The sequence below is a fragment of the Sinocyclocheilus grahami genome, unplaced genomic scaffold, assembly GCF_001515645.1.
Source record: "Sinocyclocheilus grahami isolate Dianchi unplaced genomic scaffold, SAMN03320097.WGS_v1.1 scaffold946.1, whole genome shotgun sequence".
NCBI classification, from domain to species: domain Eukaryota; kingdom Metazoa; phylum Chordata; class Actinopteri; order Cypriniformes; family Cyprinidae; genus Sinocyclocheilus; species Sinocyclocheilus grahami.
The window spans coordinates 208,030-229,090 of NW_015506125.1; the positions used below are offsets into that span (position 1 = coordinate 208,030).

Below are 21,061 nucleotides of genomic sequence, written 5' to 3' on the forward strand. Positions count from 1 at the left end.
TTTGTATATGGTAATTTTTGGAGAAAAAAAGGCACTCTTCTGTGTGAACTTGAGTATAAATATACACATTTTCTGCCCCCATGTCTTGAATTTGTGATCATTCTGAATGTATTTTAATAGACTGAATCATGCAGTGAAAGAGCGCACTAGACTTCACGTAATGCATGCACTCTGAAGGTGTCTTGAATGTTTTTTTGCGTCGTGAGAATATTGAGCAAAATAGCTCACTTGTCATGGTGTTACTTAACTATATCATGTTATGAATAAACAAAAACATTTGGAATTTTTACCTCAGTGTGTTTCTTCTGAGTTTATGTGTGCTGTCATGCTCATTTGTTCTGAAGTCTCGAGACAAACAGTGAGCCTCAGCGCGAGCTTGTATTCTGTATTCTGCTAACTTACTGCGATTCTCTCTGATGACGGGGGTACCGCGGGTCTGTCCAATGATTGTAAAGTCATCAGGTCCGTCAGACTGAAGATATTTTAGCGGTAATGAGACCAAAAATAATTAAGACCCATCGAATCCGAATTTAAGACATTTTAAGACTTTTTAAGGCCTTATATTAGGAAAATGTTATTTAAGACATTTTAAGGACCTGCGGACACCCTGGTATGTGGAAAATAATGTGTTTTTTTAACCGTAAACCGCATAAACACATTTAATTACACCAAATACACAAAATAATGTTCTTTTAGCAACATCATCTGACCCCTTTAAATATTTCAAACCTTTTTCATTTTACCATGGCAAATAAATGGAGGGTAATGAATGAATCCTGACCAATTCCAATTGCCACTAGGAGCAGAATGCAACAATCGTATGTGAATGTTGAAGACAGTTTAAAGGTGGCTTAGGAGTAGTTTTGCATGTTCCTACTAACCTGTGAGGTAATATTTTCACACTGCTCAGCATTAAAAATGTCCTCCGTTGCACTGGGGACCTACAATACAACGGGAGAAAGATCAATACAAATCATATGCAAGGAACATATACAATAACTACAACTTTTCAAATGTAAGGAGTTCTACCTTGGTGGGGTTCAGAGCCGTGTTCACATTCTTGATTGCCTCCTCAAAGTTCTCTTCATCTTCAGGTTTTCCGTTCTCATTCGTAAGGATTCCTGAGAAAATACAGAAATTAAGGCAAACCCACGACAAGAGAAATGAGCTACAAAAAAATGGTTGAAAGGAACATCATGGCATTACATTACCTTCTCTGATGAGTTGTCTGAAAGCTTCCTTCTCCTTATAATTCTTCGGTAACTGGGAGTTGTGCTGGATCAGAGAAGATACACTATGAGAAGGTCTATTTAGAGGTCATTTAGGACATCTCATATTTGGAAAGCTCATAAGGATATGTCAAAAATTACCTCACTATACCACTTTTCCAAGTATTTGGCAACCACAATTATCCATGGCGTATGACTGTGATCCTAAAATGAAACAAAATACATACAACAATTTTTTAAACTGCAATGAATGAAACGTGAACACAAAATACATGCAAGTCAGCCACATACAATAAAAAGAACATCAATAATCAATCTGACCTTCTTCGCCATGCTGTCCAGGTCGTAGGACTCTATGTGGTGTTTGAGCTCTGTGAATGGCTGGTCTAGTCTCAGGTCTTCTAATGCATTATCTGGATGAGATTCGATCACTGTAGTGAAAGACACAGACAGACCCTTCAACATTTTCACAAAAGATGTATTTTTATATAAATGTTAAAGGGGTCATCGGATGCAAAATTCACTTTAAATGTTGTTTGAACCTAAATGTGTGTTGGAAGTGTATGTACACATCCACCCTATAATGATAAAAATCCACCCAGTGTTTTTTTTTTTAATCCCCTTTCTCAAATCAGGCTGTTCTGAGATTCCTGTCAGAATGACGTAGTTCTGCACACGCCGCTCCCACGATTGTTGATTGACAAGGCTGTCTTACCTTAGACCCACCCTGAGTGAGCAGAGAGCTGTCATTGTTTCGACTGCAGGGGAAGACAAGAATGTCTCAGATTAGCGATTGAGGTGTTTTGTTGTTGGATGTAATAATGAACATAGCAGTCATCATTTTCTCCCGACATCTGAGCAGCTGAAGATGCAGAGGATTAACGTTACTTTTGTTTTTGGAAGGGAATGCGCTGATCCAGATCGACCTAAATGCATTTAAGTTCGCGTGAATCATTCGTGATCCAGCTTCATCTACAGAAGAAGTGAGTATAAGGGTTTTTTATGTCGACTTGAGTTCACGTGCATTTTCTCAGTCGGGAAATTAATTTTCATGTGCGGTGCCAGTGATGATGTTTCATACGTCCATTTTGGAGAACCAGAGGACAAATATTTAAATCGACCGCTCAGGCATGGCACCGAAATGAGGCACCAAAATCTGCGTTCGGATTCGGTTCTAGTACATACCGGTTACATAGGTACTAGTGTTGTCACGGTACCAAAATTTCAGTATTCGGTACCAATACCAGTGAAAATCCATGGTTCTCGGTACCAAAGCAAAACACAAAAACATGCTAATTAAAAATGTTGACTACTTTCATTTAATCCAAAATGTGTACATATTTAATTTTAAAGGGCTTTTGAAAACCTAGAGCTATTCAGCCAAGAATAACAACTAAGTTAGCTAAAAAAAAAAAAGCCCAGAACTTCCAAGTAGATATAACGGCAGACCGGAGATCTCCAAAATGGGGCGTGAACTCCAAAAGTGGGCAGAACCTCCAAAATGGGGCGGGGTCTCCTCACGCAAAGACTTTCACCATTGGCTCTGGCTCCAGCCAATTGTTATTGACTTACATTTCAAAATAAAACTTTATAAATTAAACATTGCTTCTAGTTCATCTAAAACAAAATATGCTATATAAATAAATATTCTCCGTGAGAGCAGAGCCCAAAGCTCGTGGCCAGTGGTATTTGAACCTCTGCTTAATAAACGAAAATCACCCCCGAGCTCTCCCGCAAGCCGTCCCAGCGCAAAGATTTTACTCTATCGCTTTGTTCTAAGCAACAGGGGAGTCCCGGGGCTCGAAATTCTCAGGGTAGGAGGGGGTAGAGATGCTGGGTGTAACTAAAAAGGTGCCATTGTCCGGTGAGGTCCGGTTGGGGAGTTACGGAACGATCTTATATCGCATAATCTTATTAACTGTTTATCTCCTGAACTGCAACTTTCTTTACCACACTATTCAGCGCCAATCCCTCCGTGCATTCAATTTAGCTGGTTGAGGTAAGGGTCAGGTGTGGGGTAGGTTTATGGGTTAGCAATTTTTGTAGCATAGTGTAGGAAATCAACACTTTAACTGACACAAACAATAAAATCTTTAGAATCAGCTGTGGGGCGGAGTTTGCACTGAAGTGGATTGGGGGAAAAAATTGCGCATGCGTGTCATGTGCCTGACTGTTAATTGGAAGAAGCCACGCCCTATTTTGGAGCTCCCACCCCGTTTTGGAGTTCCCGCCCCCATTTGGAGATCTCCAAGCTGCAGTTATACCCTTCTCAGAACTTCTGACTGATATGACACAAACAATGTTAACCATTTGTACATTCTCTAACACACATATTTTAGATTCACAATTCATTTAAAAGCCTCTGGTGTGTAAAAATAGTAAATATCATCATGTCCTCCTGTTTTTTTTTTTTACCCTAATAAAAGTTATAGGAGCATTAAATAGTTAATAAAGAAACTTAATTCATATGCTCATTATATTAGTATTAGCCACGCTTATGCTAACGATTAAAATATTGAATAATATGCAGTGTTTCCCCCAGAACCTGCACTCTATTTGTGGCGGCATATATATGCAAATTCATTTTCTGCCAGCAGGAGGCGCTTGTAGATCCCGAGAGATCAGGTTTCCCCGGTAAGGCTGTACACAAAGCAGCGCTCAGCTCACAAACACTGCTCATTACTGAGCTGCACAAACCGCTGATCATCTTGCATTACAGGCAAGATGAAATGAAAATGACATCCATAATTTTCTGAAGACATACAGTGATATAAAAACATTCGTTTCCTTCAGAAATACAGTGATATAAAAACACCCGCACCGGGTTTCGACTTTGACACATGCAGACACAAGCAGTGCTCATGTTTATTCAACTAAGTCAAAGCCTTTTGGAAAATCTATTTGTGGCTGTGAGTTTTGATATTGTGGTGGGCCGCTTGAAATAAATCAATGTATGGAAAACACAAATATTAAAAATTAAAATGAAACCTACCTGCTTGAACTCTTTCATTTGATCTGGGTGTCTATCTTTAAAGTGTTTTGTTAGTTTGGTGTGTTTCTTCGTTTTGATGTCGCCACGTCTCAGTGCTTTTATGAAGAGAGCGCATCTGCGCACCTTTCGGATAGCGCGGCAAGAACCGGGTTGACCGGGGACTCGGTACCACCGGTACTTAAAAAAACCTGGTACCGTAACGTTTTCGTTTTTTTAGTACCGACTTGGTACCGAAGTACCGGGTCTTTTGACAACACTAATAGGTACCGGTGCCATATTTGTACCGGGTTTCGGTACCCAACCCTATTTTTTACACTACCATTGAGATATTTTAACCAAAGTATGTTACAGACTTTTCATTAAGACCCTCAAGAGTCATATCAACTTGTGGAAAATGGGCATCCGATGACCCCTTTAAGGATATCCAAAATGAAATTTTAGCAACGTTATTGCACTACATTTCAACCATCCTGTCCAAGTTCTAATAAACGAATCTCTCGAAAAATATTTTGCTTCAGGAAATTATGATTATATTACCTGTGTGCTCCTTCACAATCAGTCTCATGTAACCGATAAGTCCATATGTTCGACATACAAGGAACGTCACACCAGCATCCCATAACACACTGCCCAGCCTCAAACATGTGCTGTCAAAATAAAGATACAAAGGCATATATTGATCTGAAGAATCAGCACATACAACCAATCAAATAGTAGCATAGGGTTTTTTTTATTTAACATGTCAGTTTCGTAATGCATTTAAAAGTAACTCATGAAAAAATAAAGCAACAATATATTCAGATTTGTGTTATAGTAGTATTACCTTTCTGGAAGCTGGACGCCAATGACCAGACTAAATCTGTGAAAAAACTCAGGGTCGTTGTCCAAAAGCTTATCAGGACTCTGAATATCAAAAAAATAGATAAACTTAGATAAAAAGATGAAAAGATACACTACCTCACAAAGGTCTGAACACATTTGACTGAATTTATGTCCCTTTAGAATTTATATTCCTTTAGATATAGAGGCTTATGATTAAATGATTGCAATTAGTTACGTTAATAAATATTGCACCCTATGCACACAACCGTTCAAACGTTTCAGGAAGATGTTTTAATGTTTTTGAGAGAGATTTCTTATGACCACCAAGGCTGCATTTATTTGATCAAAAACATATTAAAATCAGTATACTGTGAAATATTATTATAATTTTATATAACTGATTTCTATAGTCATATACTTTAATATGTAATTTATTCCTGTGAAGGCAAAGCTGTATTTTCAGCATCACATGACGACATGGTGCTCAAGAAATATTTCTTATTATTACCATTGTTGAAAACTATGTTATCAGTGTTGTACTGTCTTTAATATCACCTAAATATTTTAATGCATCCTTGCTAAATAAAAGTATTAATTAAAAAAAATATTTTTGAATGGTAATGTATGTTTTTTTTCTTTTCTTTTAAATTACATTCGAATTGTAAGCAATGATCTTGGCAAATGGTGGAAACCCTGAAACCTTAAAATATAGGTTGAAACCCGAGTTTAAACTAAAAGTAAAACTACGGTATGTTTACATTAACACTGACCTCTTCTACAAAGTTTCCGGACACATCACTATTGAGCTCCTGCAGCAGTTCAGTAGCAGCCTGAGCCCTGTTCTGCAAAATAAGCACAACATCATTCAACATACACGTCACTTTAAGTTTGGACAGAGTTGTTATGGACACACAATTCTGTGCTTACCTTCCCAATACTGCTGCTGGTGAGAAAAAAGCTGCAGAACAGATCAAAGCATGACCAGAATCAGACGCATTTTCAATACGGTGCAGTCTGATTAATTTATCCATACATCACACTATAACCAAAAATCTCTTTAAGATTGTTTACGAAAACAAGACAATGATTGGCAGGCCAGTGACTTTACTTGTTTCCAACACCCTCCCCTGACACTTTGTGCCCATCAACTATGGTAAAGGCTCCAATTCCTATAAAGCAGAGTAAGAATAATGTTGACACAATCATCTATATGAATCCATGTCTCAGTGTTATGATTTGAGGTGCACAGGGAGACATACTGATACCTGGCAGCACAAGGTTTTTGAGGATTTCAGTGCCGGTTGCAGTGGCGTTGATGAGACACACATGGGCATTTTCAAGTGCTTCCTGTCCATGATCTCCCCACAACCTGATACAAACATATAACAACCAATAAATGACCAGCGTATAAGTATAGCTATAATAACATAATCAAAGACAGTGAGGCAAGTCAAGCAGATTAATACATCCAGTGGTTTCTGATCAGTAAGGTTGTTAATAGGCTATATATGGAAATTAGACTGATTATGTTGCTGCAGAGTATTGATCAATCTAAAGTAACTCTGGAATGATTAAAGCTCTTGCTTAAAAGCTTAAAACTAATGCTGAAAGAGAATGGCAGTGCCTGCATACTGCATTATTCTGTTTGTTTGTTTTTTTAAACCGGACCGATATGTACCTGAGCTGCCGATCATACTTCTGCTCTTTGCTCGTTTTATGGTCTGTCATGGTCCTCTGTCTCTGTCTGTGACTGCTCGATCCTACCGGCACGCTGCTGTTTCACTATTTGGAGATTGACATTAGCAGATTCGATACAGACAGACTTGTTATTCTTCCGTTTGGCCAAGAGTTGGAGCCATTGTGCCGCTTGAATGATGCCTTAGCTCTTTTAATATTTGTCCATTTTGGGGACTTGTAAGTTTTTTCCCCCTTCTTCACAATAATTTGATTTGTTAATTAGGCTAGCAGACGTTTATTCAAAGTATCAGTGGGTTACAAAATGGGGATTACATTTGTTTTACAATACATTCTAAACGTTCATTCAAGTTATCTCTGTCAAAATGTGGGTCAGTTTGCACACATTCACTCTAATGCTGACATTAAGGTCAATCACACCACGTCTTTCCACAAAATCGCACAAAACAACAAAAATAAACCACAGTCTGGTTTATCTTTGCTAAACTGCACCTCTTGCTGAGGAGCTGTCATCTTCCATCAGTCGAGGAACTTTTTCACCCTGAGAACCACAAATACAGAGAGAAAGAAAAACAATTAACAGTCTCACCCTGTGTATCTTTTCTTCACTTCAAGTCCTCAAATGAACTAACTTCACTTTATCATGACAGCAGGACGTTTACCTCCTCAGTAGCCTTCAAGACAGCAATATTTCTTAATTATATATTTTTTAAAACAGCAATATTCAGTTGTCAGTGGTTTTTTTTCTTCTCTCTCTCTCTCTTGAGCGTCTCACTACCCAGATAGCACACGTACGTCTGCAAGATGTCTGTTAAAGATTGGGAAGTCGTGGCCTAATGGTTAGAGAGTTGGACTCATAACCCAAAGGTTGTGGGTTCGAGTCTCATACTGGCAGGGACTGTAGGTGGGGGGAGTGAGTGCTCTCTCCCACCTTCAATACCACGACTGAGGTGCCCTTGGTGCAAGGCACCGAACCCCCAACTGGGCACCGCAGCATAAATGGCTGCCCACTGCTCCGGGTGTGTGTTCACTGCTGTGTGTGTGTGCACTTAGGATGGGTTAAATGCAGAGCACTAATTCCGAGTATGGGTCACCATACTTGGCCACATGTCACTTCACTTTTTTTTCTTTTTTTTTTTTTCATCTGGAAAGCATCTGCTGTATACAAACATCTGATAAATGTCTTTAAGATGTCAGTTTTATAAACATCTTAAAGACATTTTCTAAACATCTGTGTGACATCTGATATGAAACGTCCTATAGACGTATTGCAGATGAGCAAAATCTTAAAAAAATACATCTTGCAGATGTTTATGCAGACGTCAGATAGATGTCTCCAAGATGTACGTGTGCTATCAGGGTATAGTCCCCAGTAAATGCACAAACTAATTGTTTACCTTCAATGCAATGCAAGTCACACTGGATAAAAGCTTTTGCCAAATACATCAAATGTACAGTGCTATCATATCATAAATAAATCATTACACTTAAACATATGGCAACCGTACATACAGTAGGCTACAACATCTCCAACCCCAGTGACTGTTCTGTTTTCTCCGACACTCTAAAAAATAAAGGTGCTTCACAATGCCATAGAAGAACCTTTTTTGTCTAAATGGTTCCATTAAGAACCTTTAAGTGAAGATTTCTGTAGTTTAACAGAAAATTTCTGTTTCACAAAAAGTTCTTTGTGGCGAAAGAAGGTTCTTCAGATTATAAAAAGGTAAGAAAGAGATGGTTCTTTAAAGAACCTTTGACTGAATGGTTCTTTGTGGAACCAAAAATGGTTCTTCTATGGCATCGCTGCGAAGAACCTTATAAGAGTGTAGCCTATTTATAATATTTCTTGTTGCATTGCATCGATATTCTTGTTTTGACAGCTCTACAACTGTAGGCTATCTCTAACGTGGCATATGCAGTGAACTTTTCATTGGTTCTGAAACTAAAAGCTGCCTAGCTTTTTTGGTGTAATTAATTTTGTAAATTACAGTTATAGAGTTGAGGAAAGCCTCCCAGACAGCAGCTCTGACTCAAACACATTATTTTTATTGCATCATATTCAAGTCATTGTTTTGAAGTATAACACAAGCATGCTGTTAGAGCAAAGTGTAAATGTCTCATCATAGTGCACTTTTTGCTGGCGTTACATTTTTTATTGCTGTCACAGCTGTTTTCACATTACGATTTTAACATATGTCCTCATCTCTTTCTCTAGAATCTGTTATTTGAGTGTGGAAAAAATATCTTGATGTAATCATCAGTCTGGGGTCCAGCCTTCCCACAACCCAGCAAAAAAGCAAAGAATGGACGAATGGACAAACAGAAGTATTATAATTATACACACTTTTTATTTGTTATTTTAACCTATTTTCCCAGGATGATGTGCCCCACATTGTACAGGCACCTTAGTTTTTTTATTTTTAGTGCCACAGGTTCTCGGACAGTGGTCAGAAATGAGAATGGGCAGGCATTCATGCACCCTGAACCACGTAATGATCATGTAGCTGTGAGGTTTTATTCAGACAATGTGGCTCTCACGTTAATGATTCACAGGTAGAGGTAATTTGTGAGGTAATTGTCTGTTAGGGCAATTGCTTTTGATTTACGTAAACCTAAATCTTAACCTTTATAAACAACACATTTAATTCTTATTTATTATTAGCCTATAATTTAGTTATATTATAATAATTTATAATAGTAAAATATTAATTTTAATCTGTTTGACACATCAGTTAGTGCTGATCCTGCAGTGGTTATTTAAACCCAACAGGAAATATTCTTCATACAGGTTATACCAGGGTTCCTCAAATCTTGCCCTGGAGGACTCACCTACCTGTGATTTTCTAATGATCCTGAAGACATTGATTAGCATGCTCATGTGTGTTTGATTAGGGTTAGAGCTAAACTCTGCAGGAAAGTGCATCTCGTGGGCCAGATTTGAGGGTCCCTGGGCTATACTGTCATGTTTGCTTGTTTTTACCAAATAGCCTACACTAAGGTGAAATAAATTTAATTATAACTAGGCTATTTGAAGCAAAAGTTTTAATAGCTAAGTATTATTCTGCATTCTGAATGTTATCAAGGTATCTTTCAGACCCAGAATGAAGTGTCAGTGGTAAATGTCTAAAACAACGATGGTAGGCTAATGTGCTCCCTTAAGTGCCCTTCCAAATAGCTAAGGAGGGCACAGTGATGCTGGTGTGAACGGACTAGCCAGAGTTTTGACATGAACATGCCATCCAGATATCATGCAATGCACAATTTCACACCAAATCAAGAAATCTGATTATCAAGATCCGCTTGATGAGTGTTCCAGCCAAATTAGTAACAAGCTTCATTATCACTACAGTTAATATTATTATTATTAATGGACAATTTTGAATCCCCCAGTTAAACAGTAACACTAGAATATAGCCAGCCTGCAGTGGGTCAGTTTTTGTGCTTGTCCAATCATTCATTATATGTCCAGTCATCTGTCGTTAGATTTAGTGTAGCATACTTGGTTGCCCGGTCCACTGTTAATGCGAGATTAGCCCAGTTATCTTTTAAAGGGATAGTTGCTGCTTAAGCAACGTAACCAGGCTGTATGTGATTTCAAGACTGGGATCCTGCTACAGTTCACTGAGACAAACAGAATACATAAAAATGTTGTTAGGTCTCACTCGCTCTCAACTAACTCAAATGCATAAAAAATGTTTAACAGTGAATAGCTGACACTTGATTTTACTGTTAATATGTTTAAATGCATCAACCCCCCCCAAAAAACCCCTGTCTCTTTTTTCCTTTTCTCCATCACCCACCCCCCACCCCCTCCTGTTATGAAGAAGCCTGGTTTTTGGCTTGCCTCCAAAGCTGTTTTTAACTTCCTTGCTGTAAATATGTATTTTTTTTTTAATAAACCATAAAGTTGTGTTCCCATGCTATACATTTACATCCTTTTACAGTATACAGTAAGTTACAAATTCCATAAATTCAAACATTGTCATAATGGCATCATCATTTCAAGGGGTAAACATGCATTTCATTTTATTTTACATGCACATTTCTCTTCACAAACAAATAAAAAAAATGACCTTATCAAACTGAAAAAGTTTCAAAGTAGTTTCAAGCTACTTTTTAGGCTCTCAACACACACACACACACACACACACACACACACAGCAATATCTAATGTAATGTAGATAACTACATTAAATACAGTAAGTTACAATACAGTACGTTATGGTAACTTGAAAAAGATTCACTGTTATTACATTCATTGATGTCTGGTTGGTTAATATTGTTTTTCTAGGTCCATCAGCATGGTACAAAGTCTATCCCATTGCTGAGGGTAACCGCCAGTCACCTATTGATATAGTCCCTGCAGATGCTGTATTTGATGCCAAACTGTCTCCTATCTCGCTGTCTTACAACAACTGCACCTCTGTCAGCATATCAAACAATGGCCATTCTGTGGTAGTGGAGTTCATTGACTCAGATGAGAGATCAGGTTGGTATCAGTGATATAACATTAATGCTGCTTCAAAATGATACTGTCATGGTTTGTTGATTGGTCTCTAGATGTTCAGGGAAGAACACCGCTTTGAGCAGGCAGCATTTAGTTCTCTTTCTTCATATTTGAGTTTTTGCGCACAACTAGTTTCTGCTTCTCACAGCTCTCATGTTGTGCACAGCCACTGTGAAATTGTTGTATGTAAAAAATAGTTTTCAGTAATTGAAGCTGAAATTAGATAAATATAAATATTAGATTAAAAACGTAAAAATTAGAATAATTACATTTAAAAACTAAGGTTCTAATTTGACTAAAATGACAAAATATTAATACAAAACCACAAATTCTCTTCCCTTTTAATGACTGCAGAATGAACAGAGTTACTATTTTTGATGTGAGCAGTTTCATTTAACAGTCATTACATTCCAGAGCTCAAGTGGTAAGAAGAGAACTAAAATGACAGGGTCATTTGTGCACATTAAGCTGTTTTTTTCCCCCATTCTTTCTTTCTGCTGTGAGTGACAGTATGGCTAGGTGTTGTTTTAGTACTATTTTTATATTATTATCTGAGCCCTCTTACAGAGAAACCTATTATGTAAGATGTAATAAGTCTCAGGTGTCCCCAGAATGTGTCTGTTTCAACCTCAAACCAAAGTTTCAGCTCAATATACCCCACACATCATTTATCATTCCATGCTGTAAATGGCATTTTTGAGTGGAAGCAAAAACATGCTGTTTTCCTATATCTTTAATGAGCTAATGCAAATGAGCCGATGCTCCCTGCGTGTGCCTCAGTCACTCAGGCAACAACAAACAAAACATCTGTTTAGTTTTTATCAAAGATCAATCGTGGTCACATTGCAGTCTTCGTCATCATGAAAGTTTATCATTTGCATGTGCTTTAAAGCCATAAGTTTAAACTTCTGATGTATGGTTTTCTGAGCGCGCACACACACAGAAAGCGTACTAAACTAAGTTCGCTTTCACATCTTATTGCGCTTACACTCTCAAATACACACAAGGTTATGTCAAAAACACAAAGTTCAGTTCACAAAGTCGGTTATGTCTGTGAACATCAAAGCTGGGAAAGAAACCATGTGTATATTAGATGTGTGTATTAAAGTGACAGCAGCATTATACAGTATCTGCGGCTGCTGCTAATATGAATCAAATAAAAGAAAAACAGAAAATTACTCGCTGTTCTTGATTTGGAAAACTTTCAAATACAAATTCAATACAATACATTTCTTACTTGAACACTGCTGTCAAATGCTCTGAACGGCTTATTTTGAGACTGTTTCTGATTTATGGTTAAAATGAACAGAGTGGATGGATTATTGCCACAGGGTGGTTGTGTACACACGCTGCAGACACATTGTTCAAAAACAACATAAAATTGAATTTTGTCTAATATGTTCCCTTTAAAGATCCGAGAAGCTTTGAAGTTGTCATTGTGAAATTAAGAGTTTTCAAAGTTTCCCTTATGAAACATCCCTGTCTGTGAAAAAGAGATCTAGGTAAGAAGCAAGAAAATGAGGTGTATAGAGTAAGGAGAGGTTGGAGACAGACTCTTGGCTATAAGACAGATTTTTTGTTTTTGTACTGTGTGCTCTGACTCAATCAACTGAATTATAGTGGTTAAACGTATTGGGTGTGCAAAACACCAAGCACCTTTTTCAGATACTCATTTTCTTCACCCTTCATTGCATTTTGAGTGAGTCTTTAATAAAAGGTGATATCCACGTTACATGGAAGTAGGGCTGTGCAATATTGAAGAAAAATGCGATATTCGATACGATAATGTGCCACATGCTCAGATGAAACAGTTTTACTCAGCTGTTGCGGAGTCAGTTCTGTGAACTTCTATAGCTAATGCAAATGAGCCGATGCTCCCTGCGTGTGCCTCAGTCACTCAGGCAACAACAAACAAAACATCTGTTTAGTTTTTATCAAAGATCAATCGCAGTCACATTGCAGTCTTCGTCATCATGAAAGTTTATCATTTGCATGTGCTTTAAAGCCATAAGTTTAAACTTCTGATGTATGGTTTTCTGAGCGCGCACACACACAGAAAGCGTACTAAACTAAGTTCGCTTTCACATCTTATTGCGCTTACACTCTCAAATACACACAAGGTTATGTCAAAAACACAAAGTTCAGTTCACAAAGTCGGTTATGTCTGTGAACATCAAAGCTGGGAAAGAAACCATGTGTATATTAGATGTGTGTATTAAAGTGACAGCAGCATTATACAGTATCTGCGGCTGCTGCTAATATGAATCAAATAAAAGAAAAACAGAAAATTACTCGCTGTTCTTGATTTGGAAAACTTTCAAATACAAATTCAATACAATACATTTCTTACTTGAACACTGCTGTCAAATGCTCTGAACGGCTTATTTTGAGACTGTTTCTGATTTATGGTTAAAATGAACAGAGTGGATGGATTATTGCCACAGGGTGGTTGTGTACAGATATTTCAATAATTTCAATATATTGCACAGCCCTACATGGAAGCCAGGGGGTGTTCACACAGAACATGTTTTTGCATTCCTTTGCACCGCTTTTCCATTGTTTTTTCTAGACTGATGTGTTTGACTGTTGCGCTCACGTCTCGCATCTTTTGCAGTTTCTCATGCATGGCATAGTGTTCTAAAACATGCCACTCAAGTTAAAAGAGGCTTGTGTCTCTATACATTGCATTTGATTTTCATTCCTGCCCTGTTTTTTTGCATAAAAAAAAAACATTCAATGTGAATGGCCCCTTAAACTGCTCTTTCCTTTTGACAGTGATCCGGGGAGGTCCTCTGGAAAACATGTACAGACTTAAACAGTTTCACTTCCACTGGGGAGGCAAGGGATGCCGTGGCTCTGAGCATACGGTTGGTGGGAAAACCTATGCTTCTGAGGTGAGCGGGCAGAACAGGGACTGTGTCTGCTCTGTGCAGTCTATACTGTATATTATATTTGTTTACACTGTCTTTGTTACAATCTTTTGGCTTGAACTGTCTCTCTCCAGCTTCATTTGGTTCATTGGAATGCTATAAAGTACAAGTCCTTTGGTGAGGCGGCAGCAGCACCTGATGGCCTGGCTGTCCTTGGCATATTTCTGGAAGTTAGTCTTAGTGTGAATCAGCACTCATTTAAAGGAATAGCTCATCAAAAAAATATATAAAATACTCCCCTTCAGGCCATCCAAGATGTGCATTGTTTCTTCATCGGAACAGATTTGGAGAAATTTAGCATTACATCAGTTGCTTGCCAATGGATCCTCAGCAGTGAATGGGTGCCGTCAGAGTCCAAACATCTGATTTAAAACATCACAATAATCCAAAAGTAATCCAGTCCATCAGTTAATGTCTTTTGAAGCATGCTGTATTTTAAAAGATACAAATTGTGGAATATTTTGATGTTTTTCCAATGCTGAGCAAGTGATGTAATGCTAAATTTCTCCAAATCTGTTCTGATGAAGAAACAAACTGATCTTGAATGACTTGAGGATGTGTAGATTTTACAAATGTAGTTTTTCTGTTAATTTTTTTTGGCAAACTATTCCTATTAAGACCAAAAACAAAATAATGTAGCATTAGTTGAAGAGCATGTGATTTGTATTAGAATCAGTCACATTCAATTTATGAGGAAAATAAAATAAAAATGATATTTATTTAATTAAACCGATCCGTAAAAGAATACTTTTTAATATTAGAAAACTCAAGTACAGAAAGATATAAATATCCACAGTAAAGTGCATATTATACCTATTCTAATAATGTTGTTTTTATTTTTTGTTTCAGATAGGTGATGAGCACCGAGCTCTTCATCAGATAACAGATGCCTTGTATATGGTTAAATTCAAGGTATGTGTATTTATGAAACATGGGGAAACTATGAATTTCTTTACGCTATTTTTGAGAGAATGCATGAATGAATATATTAAATTAATGGAGGTCTTCAGGTGGCTTGCCAAACAGATGCGGCACTTTTGTCCTCCTTTTTGCATCTGATTTAATTTGGAAACACCCAGATGCCTCTTTGCATGTGATTTCATTTGGAAATATTTGTCTTGAAATATGTTAATCAGGGTCTGTAGTTTTTCTGTTAATTTTTTTTTGGCAAACTATTCCTATTAAGACCAAAAACAAAATAATGTAGCATTAGTTGAAAAGCATGTGATTTGTATTAGAATCAGTCACATTCAATTTATGAGGAAAATAAAATAAAAATGATATTTATTTAATTAAACCGATCCGTAAAAGAATACTTTTTAATATTAGAAAACTCAAGTACAGAAAGATATAAATATCCACAGTAAAGTGCATATTATACCTATTCTAATAATGTTGTTTTTATTTTTTGTTTCAGATAGGTGATGAGCACCGAGCTCTTCATCAGATAACAGATGCCTTGTATATGGTTAAATTCAAGGTATGTGTATTTATGAAACATGGGGAAACTATGAATTTCTTTACGCTATTTTTGAGAGAATGCATGAATGAATATATTAAATTAATGGAGGTCTTCAGGTGGCTTGCCAAACAGATGCGGCACTTTTGTCCTCCTTTTTGCATCTGATTTAATTTGGAAACACCCAGATGCCTCTTTGCATGTGATTTCATTTGGAAATATTTGTCTTGAAATATGTTAATCAGGGTCTGAGGATTCAAATTAGCACCGCTCAAGTGTTTTTTTTTTTTTCACACTTTTGTATTGAGAGTAATTATCTGTTTCCTCAGCATTATTTTAACCATATTTGTGCGTCACATTCTTTAATTTGACTAATTGTCTTATTCGCTTCACATTTTAGTTGAATTGATGTCTCACCCTCACCAAATATCCAGTAGTGTAAAAAACTAATATATTAAAAATTGGACTTTGAAAAAAACATATGTCAGTCACTAATCAAAATATTGTGGCATGTGTCTTCTTCTGTGTATTGCGGTTACAGCCATGTTCAGAGCATCTTTATTTCCTAAAGCTCTGCATTACAGTTCAATAACTTTATGCTTGTTTTTTTTTTCTTGTAGGGAAGTGTTACTGATTTTAAGGGCTTTAACCCGAAGTGCCTCCTGCCGAACAGTCTGGAGTACTGGACGTACCCAGGCTCTCTCACAACTCCTCCACTGTATGAGAGCGTCACATGGATTTTGCTGAAAGAACCTATTTATGTGTCTGAGAAGCAGGTGAGTTGCAGGTTTTTGGTTTTCTTTCACTTTATTAACCTTATTTATTAACTGAATTGCTAGTGTTTGTCATGACCATCATCTGGTTATTGACAGATGTCGGTTTATGAAAATGAATGGTTGTGGAGGGAGATGGATGTGGGAAGCACTCCCGCTGAATCAAAGTCATTGGTATTGATGTAAATTAGGGATAGTCCACAGTATCCCAGTATGCTGGTGGTGACAGTGAATCTGGTCAGAAATGATCTCATCTGCTGACATGATTGCATGTCTGGTTTCTTTAACTGATTTTGCATAAATAAATGATTTGTGTGTGTGTACACATACGTTTGTTTCTGTGAATTGCGGGGACTTTCTATAGACTTCTATTACTTTTATACTGACTAGATGCGGCACTTTTGTCCTCCTTTTTGCATCTGATTTAATTTGGAAACACCCAGATGCCTCTTTGCATGTGATTTCATTTGGAAATATTTGTCTTGAAATATGTTAATCAGGGTCTGAGGATTCAAATTAGCACCGCTCAAGTGTTTTTTTTTTTTTCACACTTTTGTATTGAGAGTAATTATCTGTTTCCTCAGCATTATTTTAACCATATTTGTGCGTCACATTCTTTAATTTGACTAATTGTCTTATTCGCTTCACATTTTAGTTGAATTGATGTCTCACCCTCACCAAATATCCAGTAGTGTAAAAAACTAATATATTAAAAATTGGACTTTGAAAAAAACATATGTCAGTCACTAATCAAAATATTGTGGCATGTGTCTTCTTCTGTGTATTGCGGTTACAGCCATGTTCAGAGCATCTTTATTTCCTAAAGCTCTGCATTACAGTTCAATAACTTTATGCTTGTTTTTTTTTTCTTGTAGGGAAGTGTTACTGATTTTAAGGGCTTTAACCCGAAGTGCCTCCTGCCGAACAGTCTGGAGTACTGGACGTACCCAGGCTCTCTCACAACTCCTCCACTGTATGAGAGCGTCACATGGATTTTGCTGAAAGAACCTATTTATGTGTCTGAGAAGCAGGTGAGTTGCAGGTTTTTGGTTTTCTTTCACTTTATTAACCTTATTTATTAACTGAATTGCTAGTGTTTGTCATGACCATCATCTGGTTATTGACAGATGTCGGTTTATGAAAATGAATGGTTGTGGAGGGAGATGGATGTGGGAAGCACTCCCGCTGAATCAAAGTCATTGGTATTGATGTAAATTAGGGATAGTCCACAGTATCCCAGTATGCTGGTGGTGACAGTGAATCTGGTCAGAAATGATCTCATCTGCTGACATGATTGCATGTCTGGTTTCTTTAACTGATTTTGCATAAATAAATGATTTGTGTGTGTGTACACATACGTTTGTTTCTGTGAATTGCGGGGACTTTCTATAGACTTCTATTACTTTTATACTGACTAAACGATATTCTCTATCCCCTAACCCAGGGGTAGGCAAGTTCGGTCCTAGAGAGCCGCAGTTCTGCAGAGTTCAGCTCCAACCCTGAAAACAAAACTCACCTGCCTATAGCCTTAGTAATCCTGAAGACATTGATTGGCTTGTTCAGGTGTGTTTGATTAGGGTTGGAGCTGAACTCTGCAGGACTGCTGCTCTCTAGGACCGAACTTGCCTACCCCTGCCCTAACCCAACCCTAAAACCTAAACCTACCCCTTACAGAAAACCTGTTTGCATTGTTACACTTACAGATAAACGTAATTTACTACTTTTAATATATTTTTTTTTATCTCATAAAGACTGCAGGCCGGTCCCCACAATGTCAAAAATTTCAGACACACACACTCACTCGCACGCACACACACATATAACACACATAAATATGTACACAATACCAGTGTGTGCTGTTATCTGGGGATTTATCTATGTTTAAAAGTGTCTGATTGAGTAAGCAGAACTCTTTTTATAATGAAAGAATCCTTTTATAATGACGGGTTCAGCTCAGTGTTAGTTTCAGTCAAACAGAATGTGCACATTTTGACAACATTGAACACAACTGAAATCCTACTGTGGATTCAAAACACTATAGAGGTAATTTTATCCCCAGATTTGTGCTGCATGCACTACACTTACAGGAATTATTTATCAGCTTTTAATCAGCAAAGTTACAGTAAACTGTATAAAGAGGACAGCAAAGACATTTATAATGTAACAAGATTTTTATTTCAAATAAATGCTGTTCTTTTCCATTTACCATATCAGATATATATCACAGTTTCAAGCAGCACAAATGTTTCCAACACTGATAATAAGGAAGAGCACCAAATCAACATATTAGATCAAGGATCATGTGACACTCAAGACTAAAGTAATGGCTACTGAAAATTCAACTTTGAAGTAAATAACTATAATTTAATTTATTTTAAAATGTAAAGTATGTTTATATATATATATATATAAACTTTAAATAAAATGTGATATTACTTTACATTTTGTGAGCATAAGAGACTTTTTTTTTGTAAGTTTTAAAAATCCTTACTGATGACAAACTTTTGAATGGTAGTACATATCCTTTGCATCCTGTACAGGACTTTGATCTTGTACAGCTTATTAAAATGATTGATGAGCTATAAGTAGCAAAAGCTCAGGAGATTCACAGCATGGAGAACCAAGCCGGTTACATAAGACTTGGTATCAAGGTTGATTTCTTTTGCAGTGCAGCTTGTAACTTTGCCAGGTTCTGTCTCACATGCTGTTTTTCTTGCTTTTTGGACTTAGATGGGAAAGTTCCGGACACTGCTGTTTAACGGAGAGGAAGAAGACGACCGAAAGCGCATGGAGAACAACTTCCGACCACCACAGCCACTGAGAGGCAGGACAGTGCAGGCCTCTTTTAAGTAGTCTGGACCACCAATGGTAGTACATATCCTTTGCTTTGAAGTGTCATATTGCTAGATTTGCATTTCAGATCCATATGTCTATGTCCATCTAAAAGACTGGACTGTGGATTTGGTCTCTGGCTCTTGTCTAGTCCCTCAGACTTTGTACAAGGACATTGAATTAAAGTAAGCATGAGAGGTTTGGCATGTTGGCGGCATAGTCGTGACAGCGGCCTAGTGTGTCTGGCATGAGGCCACAAGACTTTGATCTTGTACAGCTTATTAAAATGATTGATGAGCTATAAGTAGCAAAAGCTCAGGAGATTCACAGCATGGAGAACCAAGCCGGTTACATAAGACTTGTTATCAAGGTTGATTTCTTTTGCAGTGCAGCTTGTAACTTTGCCAGGTTCTGTCTCACATGCTGTTTTTCTTGCTTTTTGGACTTAGATGGGAAAGTTCCGGACACTGCTGTTTAACGGAGAGGAAGAAGACGACCGAAAGCGCATGGAGAACAACTTCCGACCACCACAGCCACTGAGAGGCAGGACAGTGCAGGCCTCTTTTAAGTAGTCTGGACCACCAATTGTGATCAGCTATATTTCAATACTGCTCTAGAATCACCTCTGAGGTTGAAACGTGAATTATAAGGGTGTGGGGTTTGTTCAGTCATGTCACTCTCTGTCTGCTGCTTAAAGGTTTTGGCCAGTGACCTCAAGTCATGTTTGACTTTGACATTGAGCTCTTTGAATCCAAGGCTCTACATGTTTAGATCCCTTCTCATCCACCTTGATCAGGCTTGTGCAAACAGATCCTTGTTGCAGGTGGCTGAGATATTTGTGCTTTCAAAGTGTCCAAGCTGATGGGGTCTGATAAGCTTGCTGTCGTCTGCTTTCTCACCGCTATAGGAAAGGGTCTGTAATCCAGTATCCTGACATTTAACCTGTTAGTGGCCATCAGAGGCTCTTAACTTTTTTTATAGGGCATGTGTGGTGTTATTTAAGCTGTTCGTAGTAAGGCTCATGGTGCTTCCAGGAACACAGACCTGGTGGTGGCAGGATGGCACTCCATTATCACTGAAAGTTGCATGAATGGATGAAGATGGCTCAGTAATGTAAGTAGATAGCTTTTCTGTTTACCTCACTGTTGTGAGTCCATGAAGTAAGTTTTTACAGACTCTTTTATCAACACTGCGCTGTGGTCACTGTAGTGAATGTTCCTGTGCTGTCAGTGAAGCCTTATAAATGCTCTTACAGTAATAGGAGAGTGAATGACTGATGGTTTACACTGCTCACACTTTAAAAACAGTTCCTATTATTAATGTAATTCCTAATGGAATCTCTGGCATGACTGTAAGAGTGTTACGGAAGATCTCTTAACAGGTCAGAGCTGTAGTAAGACTCGACTCCTGGACTACATCCAGCTGAAACGGCAAGGATTTTCTTTTGGGTGTTTGGTGGCTGGCATGGTTTCATAAATATTTTATATTGTATTTAGTTTTTATGTTTAATATGTACAAAATAAAATTATTTTAATAATCCATGTGTCTTTGTTACTGACATTATTTGTGCATTAAAATGCTTGCTACTTCTGAAAAAAAGAACTGCAGTCAGATAAAGTTACAATTATTTTGATTCTTTCTTTGTTCTTTCTCCACAAGAGCTTTCAGTCCTGCTGCTTGCAAAAAATCAATAAATGGAAAAGAGGTAGCAAGGAGTGGCTTGAGACATTCTTCATGTTTGTATTCATCATCTACACAATACTTCACCTTGCATAGGCCTATAGCACACAGTGAGATCCCAAGTGACCATGAACACTTAAAA

General features: G+C 37.6%; 2 protein-coding genes across 2 annotated transcripts in view; one reads left to right on the forward strand and one right to left on the reverse strand.

The window, feature by feature from the left end:
• LOC107564551 (NEDD8-activating enzyme E1 regulatory subunit-like) overlaps positions 1-6,818 on the reverse strand; it is a 19,436-nt gene extending 12,618 nt beyond the window's left edge. The window contains exons 1-12 of the mRNA XM_016249658.1: positions 6,722-6,818; positions 6,309-6,412; positions 6,152-6,212; positions 5,971-6,001; positions 5,814-5,885; positions 5,045-5,124; positions 4,759-4,868; positions 1,551-1,660; positions 1,371-1,433; positions 1,212-1,275; positions 1,030-1,121; positions 882-941 (exon numbers count right to left, since the gene is read on the reverse strand). Coding sequence (XP_016105144.1) covers positions 882-941; positions 1,030-1,121; positions 1,212-1,275; positions 1,371-1,433; positions 1,551-1,660; positions 4,759-4,868; positions 5,045-5,124; positions 5,814-5,885; positions 5,971-6,001; positions 6,152-6,212; positions 6,309-6,412; positions 6,722-6,771 — 897 coding nt within the window. The 5' untranslated portion in view covers positions 6,772-6,818. The remainder of the gene's footprint in view (positions 1-881; positions 942-1,029; positions 1,122-1,211; positions 1,276-1,370; positions 1,434-1,550; positions 1,661-4,758; positions 4,869-5,044; positions 5,125-5,813; positions 5,886-5,970; positions 6,002-6,151; positions 6,213-6,308; positions 6,413-6,721) is intronic.
• A 2,462-nt stretch (positions 6,819-9,280) lies between these two features.
• On the forward strand, positions 9,281-20,724 carry LOC107564549 (carbonic anhydrase 7-like). Its single transcript, XM_016249656.1, has 8 exons — positions 9,281-9,291; positions 10,977-11,227; positions 14,021-14,139; positions 14,250-14,345; positions 15,025-15,087; positions 16,255-16,410; positions 19,138-19,270; positions 19,822-20,724. The coding sequence occupies exons 1-7, from the start codon at positions 9,281-9,283 to the stop codon at positions 19,258-19,260; spliced, it is 819 nt and encodes a 272-aa protein (XP_016105142.1). The 3' UTR covers positions 19,261-19,270; positions 19,822-20,724.
• The last annotated feature ends 337 nt before the right edge of the window (positions 20,725-21,061 follow it).

Bases quoted from the DNA above. Each gene is read 5' to 3' on its own strand.
- LOC107564549 (XM_016249656.1), top strand. The intron at 11,228-14,020 runs GTTGGTATCAGT...TCCTTTTGACAG, and splicing joins TGACTCAGATGAGAGATCAG to TGATCCGGGGAGGTCCTCTG. The intron at 16,411-19,137 runs GTGAGTTGCAGG...TTTTGGACTTAG, and splicing joins TTTATGTGTCTGAGAAGCAG to ATGGGAAAGTTCCGGACACT.